This window comes from Elaeis guineensis, chromosome 4 (genome assembly GCF_000442705.2).
Source record: "Elaeis guineensis isolate ETL-2024a chromosome 4, EG11, whole genome shotgun sequence".
Classification (NCBI taxonomy): Eukaryota; Viridiplantae; Streptophyta; class Magnoliopsida; order Arecales; family Arecaceae; genus Elaeis; species Elaeis guineensis.
This window is the reverse complement of record NC_025996.2, coordinates 18097159-18108136: the sequence shown is the minus strand read 5'-3', so window position 1 is coordinate 18108136 and position 10978 is coordinate 18097159. Positions and strand designations below refer to the sequence as shown.

At 41.0% G+C, this 10978-nt stretch overlaps 1 protein-coding gene across 1 annotated transcript; it reads right to left on the bottom strand.

Annotated features, from left to right (window-relative positions):
* Window positions 1–9440: 9440 nt before the first annotated feature.
* LOC105043862 (protein INAPERTURATE POLLEN 1 homolog) lies at window positions 9441–10978 on the bottom strand. Its single transcript, XM_010921594.4, is given in 2 exon segments — window positions 9441–10346; window positions 10349–10978. Coding segments are annotated over 2 exon segments (930 nt in total). The 5' UTR covers window positions 10821–10978; the 3' UTR covers window positions 9441–9888.

Sequence of the window (10978 nt, the reverse complement as noted above, 5' to 3'; positions counted from 1 at the left end):
CGATGGGAGTTAAGCACCGGAACGAAAAGGAAAATGAACGACTTCCTTCTATTTTAAATGTTTAGTTGAAAAAAAATTTATTTCAATTTTAATTTAAAAAAAATAAAAATATTTCTACCTCTAAAACTCAGTCTAAATTTTTTTTTGATATTCAAATCCGATTCCAATTCTAATTTTAGTCACGAAATAAATACCTTACAAAATATAATCATGTCAATTCTCGTACCAGTTCAATTTGATTCTAGTCAAGAATCAAAGGTAGCTTAACAGTGCATGATTCAATTTTAGAGGAATATACACCCAGGCAATAAAATTCTTTTGCCACAATACCAACACTTGAAATAAAATGTCACCCTTTATCAAGGTCGGGCATCTTCGTAACTCAAAATCCCACGGGGGCTTCAGTCACCAAAATCAAAAAACAAAAAGGATGCCATGAGGCATGTTTCATGCACATGAAGTTCCTTTTGCTATGTGATCTATAGAACTCAGAAATCACCACTCCAGCTTCACATGGTCCGAGAATTTTATGTATACACTAACAGGAACCTGAAAGCACTTTCCATAAAAGAATCTTCTCTCCGTTTGAAACCACCTACCTTGTTGTATCATATTGGATGAGAGCTAGAAATTAGGTAATGCTGTTGTTACAATCATGACTCAAGTTTTTAAATCATCCATCCTACCTGTGTCAAATGGTAGAAAAGAATTAGGCTACAGGCTTAACCAATAATCAAATAAGCACTCTCCACATACTGGGAAAAGTTTCCTAGGTGTTGGCCAGGGAAAACGTTTGGAACCCTGCAAAGGTGATTACACGAACCAATAGCGATCCTAATAGTGCAAGTCACAATCATCTTGAGTAGCCACACCATTCTTCTAACCTGCATGTATCTATACCACATCCACCATCACAAGCACACTCGATGTGCTTTGTTGTAATTCATGGAAAAGAACAGATAAAAACAAAGACCTGGAAAATAGTTGCCTCTGCCACCAAGGTTGCATTTAAGTGCACCTGCCCGGGAGGTATGTGGTAACTACTTCCTTACAAATCCCATAACCTCAGTTCCATAATTGAGTCCGTGATCCATGTGAGATGATGGAAAGAATTGGGTGGTGAACAGGAGACCACCACCTAATGCTACAGTGGCTCACATGGAGACTGCACCGTCCAACACTGGTGGGCCTTCAATCAGGTTATGGCCTAGGAATATGGCAACAGAAATTCTCTCCACTCCTCCAAGCTCGTCTGAGATGCTGGCCAGATGGCACGCAGCCCATCTGATTGAGTTAGATTTTCACTATTGTACGTCAAATCAGGTGCTAACATCAATATCATGGCACTTGAGGCCACGGACCCTCAACTTTCTTTTAAAAGCCAGTCCATTTCTCTTAATTAGACGGATACCTAACAGCGGGGCCATCTTAATGAGCCCAGTATTACAACCCATGCTTGAAGAGATGGCAGGGAGGCATGTCACGGCCTCAAAGGCCCCAACTCCGGGCTCCACCAAATTTGCGATTGCTGTTTGGTCCGACGTTATTATCAATAGATCTCGAGTCATGGAGAAAATCAGTGAATGTTTTCCTGCTTGGACTCTTGACCGTGGATTGTTTCTTACATATAGCCATCAAAAGTTGGGTGACAGTTTTACCAAAAAAGGAAAAAAAGTTGGGTGACAGTTGGGATAAGACCTGGATCTGATCGTATCCCTATTGTCGATCCTAAACTCGGGCTAGGTTTAAGTCGTGCCGGACCGGACCCACTTGTAGGCTGAAACAATCTAATGTTAACACTTAACTGTGAAGGAAAAAGAAATTCTAAATAAAATATGTATCTTGTGCATGAGATATGCAAGAGCTGAAGGTGAAGTCTCTCTCTCTCTCTCGCACATCTCTTGAAAGCCAAGAAAACAAAAACGCATCTATTAACGCCATTCCCATGCTCTGAAAAGTTGACGATAGCAAAACTCATCTCCAAGCACTCAGTTGGTTGATGAGGTGGCAGCCATCTATCCATTTCGTTTCATGAAGGATGCAATTCGTTGTTTTCTTCACGCATGAACTTAGATACAATGTGATCATACCGAGGTCTTCACATGTTCCAGCATGCTCTAGAATACACATTGTTTGAGGCGTTAATGAGTGACATCAAGCTGGACGCACATGTATGTTACCTTTAGGGAGCAAAAAAACCCTAGTTTATGGAAGAATGCAGGTTTGCCTAATTCATAAATACAGCATATGGCTTGTAGTAATTGTTACAGAATCGTACCTCAACTGAACAGAAGGCAGCATGTTGAGTGCCATCAAGCAAATTTTTAATCCGTGGTAAAAGCACAAAAATGTCAGTGTTTTCTCTGGCATCAAATGAAAACAACAAGTTGTTTATACAAATTTAATAGCATCAGACACCAAACTCAATCCAGAGGTGATCTGTCATTGAATATTATGCAGGATCTTGATAATTATCTGATTTTCAATGTCCATCTCTCCCTAAAAATTGAAATTCTTTTTGCAGTACATCTGATGACACCCTCACATTACTTGTCGGTACACCCAAATGCTCATCAATGGCAAATGAAGTTCAAGTATATGAACCAGAGCTCTTTAAGATTTCATCTCTTTTGACAAATGGAGACTGAATGAATAACGGGTCAAAATTTTTACCAATGGCTATGATTTCCTTAAACTCGTTCCAGAATATACAACAATGCCCAGCAAAAATAACCTAGTTATATAAACTATTTCTATACCAAGTATGCCCTCTTCTAAATGAGACATCTCTTTGGCTTGCCATCCAAATGTCCCGCTAGACCTTACCCAACTCCATATTAGGTTGTGTCCCAAGATGGAGTTTTTACTTTTCTCGATAGATCAGCCTCTGATCTACCAAACTACATCAACAGCTTCATTATTCCTATTGTCTGCATCATAATTCACAAACACTAAAATATGTAGTGCTCTAAAGTGGATGGTGGTTCCGACTTACTACATGACATAACATTCCATAAAGGGGCTTTTGTGGTGCCAACTATCATCACAAATAAATCATCATCATATTTTCCTTCAACAAAGTCCATTGCAAGCCCTCCACAAACAAGCAGAGGATTGCATGATATTTATCAGTTTTATTTTGAGGCATTTTCCCATAGCTGGCTAAGATATACTTTTTTATAAAAAAATATATTTAAAAAAAAAAAATCAAGATAGCTTTCAATTTTACAAGAAAATAGGAATAGAAGGAAATAATAAAGGATCATGTTCAAATCAGCTGACAATAAAGTATTTCTGAATATATTATTTATAAAAAAAAGATAGCTTCAAATTTTATCAGAAATTTAAAAAAAAAAAGAAAAAAAAATAATAATGAGTCATAAGATGTTTGAATCAGCTGATAATAACAGGACAACCACCATGTTTGAATGCCATGACAAACCAGCCATTTAAAACCAAAAAAGCTGGGGGGTGACCTATTGTATGGACTGACTACAGAACCTTCTTGTCGGAGCAAACTGAATGGCTAGATATATCCTTGTATGTCTGCATCTTGAAACTAATGCGGTATGGCTATTAATGTAAGTACTTATTTTATCCAAGGGAGTATCCCTTTGATGGCTATGATACCAGGGGTGAATTTAGACAGAGTGAGTTTGATGAATATACAATAAAGGTAGTGCATGTCTGCTCTCACTGAAAATAGTATTGGCCGGAAAGAACTGATTTGTGCAAATGGAGTTGAAAAAGTAGAGGGTGGCAATGTATCTGCTCCACACGCAAGAGTTTCCTCTGGGATTCATTACTTTGCTATTTGATTTCAAGAAGCTGCTGTTGGCTGAGAAACAAACTGTTCGTAGGTCCATTATCATTACAGCTACCAACAACAACAGATAGCCAACAATTCATGGGCATAATTGGACAGACCCAGCAATCAAAATGACCTTTGATCACAATCCACAGATTTCCCTCCAAAATATCAGAAGGGGCAACACCATCATGGATTACTTTGTGATCTTTCAGTTAATGTCCGGTGTTGTTCTAGATCTTGTCGATCACCTTCTTGCTAAGGTAAACATTAGTCAAATTTTGTTTTGAGTGCATGCCCCAATGTTTTCCCTAGAAGTGCCAGGTTCTAACAGCCATCCCATCGTTCATGGAGATATCCAATGACGCTATCTTCCTAATGTGGTAACTCTCGCCATTTGACTTAGGTCCTAGGGCCAATGAATGCTTGTTTGAGAGGTGCCTACTATCCCAAAAATACTTAAATAAATCCAAGATCTGATATCAGATCTTCTACCCTAAAATACCTAAAATCAAGTAGTTAGAAGGGCCAATGTCGACATAGGTTGTGACAATAGTGCAGAGATCGTGAGATTGCAAGTCCCCATCAAAGCAGCACAAGATGTGGCCTAGTATCTATCATTATTTTTCTGGGAGGCATCTGCCTTTACTTAGCTTAGATATATTTGCAAATTTAAAATGATTTTTTTAAAAAAATGATAACCTCAAATATTGGCATAAAATAAGAAAAAAGGAAAAAAAATGAAGGGTCATAAGATGGATGCTTAGATCAGCTGACAATAAAGGGACAACCGCCAATACTGGATGCCATGACAAGCCAGCTATGTAAAACAATCCTGGAAGCATCACCTATGGAGCAATGACAGAGCCATTCTTCCTTCAGCAAACTAAATGGCTAGACATATCGCTGCATCTTGAAACTAATGTCATTTGGGTTACTTACAGTAGCATTTGGTATGCATCGTCTCATGTGCTTTATCCAAGGAAAGGGAGTAATCTGATGGACAACTGTGACATCAAAAATCAATTTGGTTGGAGTAAATTTGATATAATCAATTTCTTATGATGCCTGTCCATTTTTCTGTCGTATAATTTAGAAAGAAGAACATTGAATTAAAAAAAGAGGGAGTAAATAAAAGAGGGAACAGAAGTCCATGTCCACTCCACTCCAATGCAAGTGGAGTTGAAAAAGTAGGGGAAGGAGATGCTTTGCCTCCACATCCTGGAGTGTGGTTTATATATAGAGACGAGATTTATTGCATCATTGGCTTTCCAGAAGAAGTGGTTGATAGACAGTCTGCTCGGAAACTCATAATCATCAGGGCACCACCAGTACAAGATAGCAAATTCATGGCCATGATTGGACAAGACCCAACATTACATTGTTGATCTCCAAAATTTGACAAGCAAAAGAGAATCACAAAACGGTAGATGGAAGTCATAGTTCAATTAGTTGGTTCTCCTTTGATCAAATTCTGAAGGATTCTGACAACAATATCAGAGGAGATAGCAACAACATCATGGTTTTCCTAGTGTTGTTTTCAATCTTTTCAATCACCTTCTGGCTAGGTAAAATTAGTCCCACTTTGATTGAATGTATGTGCAGTATTCTCCCTATAGTGCCAAACTCCAACAACCAACACAGTATCAATGGAAAAACTCCAATGTCCCCATTGTGCTAACTCACACCAACCCCATAATGCAACCAGCGCCATCACTGTTAATTGAACCCCAGTGAATTGATTGAACAAATCATTATATCCATTAAATTCAAAGTTAATCCCCCAAATAAAGAATGACACCTTTTAAAGAACTCACAGTTTTCCTACAACATTGAACTTTTAGGGCCTCTTTAGATATTCCTACAGGATTAAGCTGAAATTCTTTTGTAGGAATTGGGCCGGTGGCCCACATAGGATTTAGGCTCGATGGAGTTTGGTTGATATAGGGCCATATTAAATGGACAGTTCAATCCATGAATCTTATATGATTTTCAGCCCAAACCTATAAGAATAGCCGAACAAGCTTTTAAAATATTAAAACTAATCCATATATATAGTAAGGTATTGGTTATGCAAAATATTGAGTTTACATTGATATTCAAAGATTGGGACACCATCATAAATATCAGTGAAAAAAACATATATTTAGCCAAAGCATGTATATTGATATTTGAAGACCAGGACACTATCATAAATATCAGTGAAAAAACACATTTGGCCAAACAAAGATTAACCAAGAATCAATCGACCAAATGTTATACCATAATGTCTCATAACCATTCCAGTTCTTTGAGTAAATTGTATCTTTTTTTTGTCAGATATTAATTAATTTTCAAGTTGATTAGCATATTACTAGAAGCAGATAGCACTATAGCAGATTCATGAGATTTGGCATGGGTCACTATTGGGATTCTTTCCCACAGGATTTTGTTGTAAGCTTGATTACAAGTGTCATTTCATGTTTGTTGAGAATCCGTAGCCTGGTAAAAAGGAAAATCCGGGTAGCATAGATGACAGTTCTCATAATATAATAATGATAGACTTAAAGAGTTTACAATATCATACAGCTCAATCAGAAAAAAGGACAGCTTCCCAATTTCACATTAGAAGATTACAGCCTTCAATATGGCAGTCAATAAGTAAGAGAAGGGTAATGTGCCAAGATCAGCATGTCATTAATTAGTTTAACCAAGCAAGCATGCCTCAGCTAAACTACTTGCCCATTCTTAATAAGTTTATATTAACAAACAAATATCATATGGCAATTTCCCTGATATAGTGGCACCAACTGAGTGGTTGCTTCAATACCTCTAGCACGCAACCCAAGTTGTAGTACAAGTAGCAGAAGCCCCATTAAGCCCTCACCATAATGACAGGAAATACATTTAGGAGACTGGTTTATACAGTATATTCCAGCCCTAACTCTTTCTAGATTCCTAAAACAGTAGGCCATGAGACAAAGAATTTAGTTAATTACCCTTTATTGCCAAACCTATGCCCCTAAAGAACCATTCCAACTTTTCTACTTCAATCCACCATCAGATTCAGGTTCCCCATTGACCTCCAAATCCTCAAATAAACTTAACTAAGCCTCAATCCCAAACCAGTTAGGGTCAGCTCTTCCCCTCCGAATCCTGCAAGATTTTTTATTTCAGATACTTTGTTAGTTCCCCTTGCCTAAATAATTAAGCAAGACAAAATTATGATTTCAATCCAGCACAGAAACAAGGTCCTTCGAGATTAACTGATCCTGGAGATTATGCCTTTCAGACACAAGTAGATTGATTATGGTGGCAAAGCATGAGCTTAGTACAGCTTAAAATAATGGCAGGAACAATATCCTGATTTAGAATCCCAGCTTTGCAGTCTTGTACCAAGAAAACTAGGCCTAGGGAAGGGTGACAGATCCTTTTTTCTGAGCCCCCACCAAAGACAATTCAGATTCAGGTTCCCCACTGACTTCCAAACCCCAAAAGATTTACTTAACAGATTTTGTTCATGTTCCTCACCCAGAATAATTGAGCTTGACCTAAACTACAAAACATATGTATCGAACTTCATTTAGATTAGACTTTACTCATACTAGTAATTCATTTTCCTAGATTCTCTGCATATAAAATATAATTATAGAAAGCAAAATCAGAATAACCGAACCCTGCTAAATATGATTTCTGTCACTGAACTAATTTTTCCAAACATTCATTGGTAAATCTTCACTCTAGACTCTCTCACTGATCCTTTAGATATTACTAACCCAAATGCTCTGATGCATATAACAATTTTTGTTTTGTGAATCATGAAGGAGGTAACTAGGTAGCGGTTCTATTTTCTAGATAAAACTTGTTGGAAGTATCACTTAGCATGAGCATGATGGTTTAAAAGAAAGTTCTTGGATGGTGTTTGTTTTCCTTCTAATCCAAAATATACAATTTAGGGCTTGTTTGGATAGTCCCCCAAGATCGGGCTGAAAATCCTATAGTATTTGTGGATTGAGCCATCTATTTAAGCATAACCCAAAATCAACAAAACACCACCTAGCCCAAATCCTATGGGAAGAGAAAAAAGACCTCCTTGGATCTTTATTTTCTTCCTGCAGCCAAAACTAAGAATCTGAGTGGGTTTTGGACAGGTTCTTAGAAAATGCAAGTTAGATGGGCCAACATGCCCGATTCCTACAGAATCTTCATTTCAATCCTATGTGAATATCTAAATAGGCCCTTACTAATATTTCTACCAACTAAACAAATTCATCAGAACTGCATACTTTAGACAATTAAACAACTACATTCCTTGTTGAATTGTTGAAGCTTAAGAAAACACAAGCATCCCTGTTCCACATAATCACTACATATAATCACCAGTGGATTAAACATAAGTTGGATTTTCTGAAGGTGTGTGAAATAACAAATTTGGGTCAAAATCACATGATAAATGAAATATGCAATAGAGAAAAGAATAAGTCCCATTTGGAGGTGAAATTTTTCTCTTATATATCAGTAAGTGATGACCAGATGCCCATATTGTGCATATCCTTATTGAAGTGTGGTAACTTACATGTTGAGATAGTAAATGGTGATGTTTCACTTTTTCACTACAAGGCCTACTCTCCCTTATTATCATCATAAATGTGTTAGCAGAGGTCATATGACCAAAGGATTGTTATTACCAAATGTGTTTGACTAATTATAAGCAAAGTCCCACCCACAAGACATTTATACTAAAAGGGCATATGGTTTTAAGGGCATGGACATACGAGACTTATTGCAAAAAATTTCCTCGATGGCATCCATAAAGTTGTATTTCATTATCTTCAAAGTATATATCACCATGCTATGGACTAAATAAAGATGCCTCAAATTCACATCAACTTGGTCAAAAAATCCAAACCTTGTTTCATAATATACTACTCGATACTCAACCTTCAAATATCACAAAAATGTCAAACAAAATCAGAAAGAATTTCACAAAGACATAGTGAAGAACTTACAAGACCACTTGTTGTGGGTAGGCCTCGGGAGGGCAACCCTCGAAAGTCCCACATCGGATATGTCAAAAGTATCTATAGCCTTAAGTAGCCCAAGGAAATCTCTTCCCTCACGAGGTGCATTTTCCCTCTCCGGGAGGCGAAAGGACAAAACCGTGAGGCCGCCACCCATGTGGCGCCGGGCCCACCTCGATGGGGATCACCGGGCACGCTCCTGGTCCGGACCCAGCCGAAATGGACAATACCTCGATATCGGAAAAGGTACCGCAAGCTTTTGATCCATATCCACATCATTGGCGCCGTCTGTGGGAACCCGTCCCCTACTACCGTAGCACTCTCTTGACAGGAGGCCTGTGTTATGGGTAGACCTCGGGAGGACAACCCTCGAAAGTCCCACATCGGATATGTCAAGAGTGTCTATGGCCTTAAGTAGCCCAAGAAAATCTCCTTCCCTCACGAAGTGCCTTTTCCCTCTTTGGAAGACGAAAGGACAAAATCGTGAGGCCGCCACCCACGTGACGCCGGGCCCACCCCGGTGGAGACCACCGGACATGCTTCCGGTCCGGACCCAGCCGAAGCGGACAATATCTTGGTACCGAAAAAGATATCCGCAAGCTCTTGATCCATACCCACATCATCACTGCTGAGTCTTTCAGAAATCTTTCTTTTGTTACTAAATTTGTCCTCTCAGCAATAGTAACCTCTTCTCAAGGTCTTACATAACTTTGACACTCACCTGTCAAGGAAGAATTCCAGTCAAACATCCCCATCAATCCAGGGTAAGATTAGCAACTTAAATCATTCAGGAATTTAAAATCACATGGGTGATGAATTGGACATGCGAGACCTATGGCGTAACTCCAAGGAGCAGGAAAGAGACCACGAAATCTGATATATGGCGATATTAATAACATTTCGATTTTGTTTCGCATAAAAATTTGAATCCGGTGATAGAAATGGATACAGAGAATAAACAATGAAGGTACAAAAAGATTGCAACCAAAAGGACCCAAATGCTCGCTCGTATGAGGAATGACTCACAAAGAAAGCCATTCAAGATCAGAAGCGATCGAAGACATGCAAGAATCCAAAGAATCAAGCAGCGCCAGGGGGCGATGGAGGCATCCGGCACTGCTCGAAATCACGCAGCAACTCAGGGTCCCTGAACCCCACCACGAACTGGGCCAGCGCTTCCAGATAGAGGGCGGCTTGATACACATCTAAGACCTCGACTATCTCCGCCAGGACGCTCCGCCGAAGCCTGTTGGAGTCCAAGAACACGCTCGCCAGCTCCTCCAACTGAGCCCCGCTAGCTGCATCAACGTTCTTCGCCGGCGGCAAAGATCCTACCTCCTTGCCCCTGCTGGCGGCCCACTCGGCGGCAGCGGCTTCCAGGAAGCTGGCCTGGGCGTCCCGGAGGCGGCTGGCGAGGGCGGGGACGATGAGGCGGAGGCCGCGCTCGATCTGGTCGATCCGGGCGGTGAGGTCGCGGGAAGGCCTCGTCCAGGCGAGGGCGAATGGGAGAGGGCGGCGGGGCTCGTCAAAGGAGGGTGGAGGAAGGAGCGGAGGAGGGTGGGGAGCATGGCCGGGTGGAAGTCGCCGAGCCAGAGGAAGGGGGTCTCGAGGGGGTTGCGCCAGTCGGACGAGAGGAGCTGAGACACGTCGTGGCGGGCGGCCAGATCAAGGGCCTGGAAGTACGCCTGAAAGTGGGCATGGAGGGCGTGGACGTGGGTGGAAAGGAGGTCGGAGGAAGAGACCATGGCGCCGCCGCCAAGGAGGCCGCGGTGGGCGACGGGGTGGTCGAGGAGGGCGGCGGACATGGAGTGGCGGAGGAGGGGGAGGAGGGTCGACTGGAGGGCGTCGACCCACTCGGCGTAGAAGTCCTTGAAGGGGCGGGAACTCTTCTTGCGACCAATGCGACCGGTGGGGGAGAGGAATCTGGAATTAGGGTTAGGGTTGGGGTTGGTCGCGTTTCTTGGATTGGAGAAGAGATGGCAGGAGAGGAGGTCGCCTGCGGATCTCATCATCTTGCCTGGAAGGTGTTCGGCTCCGGGTCTCGTTCGAAAGAGGCGGGACGGGAAGAGAAGGGGAGGACTCTCCTGTATTCAAAACAAAGTTTGGAGGGAGGGAGCTTTCCTTGCTGTGTACATTGTGCTTATAACAGCCGTTCAGTTCTTCTGCCAAT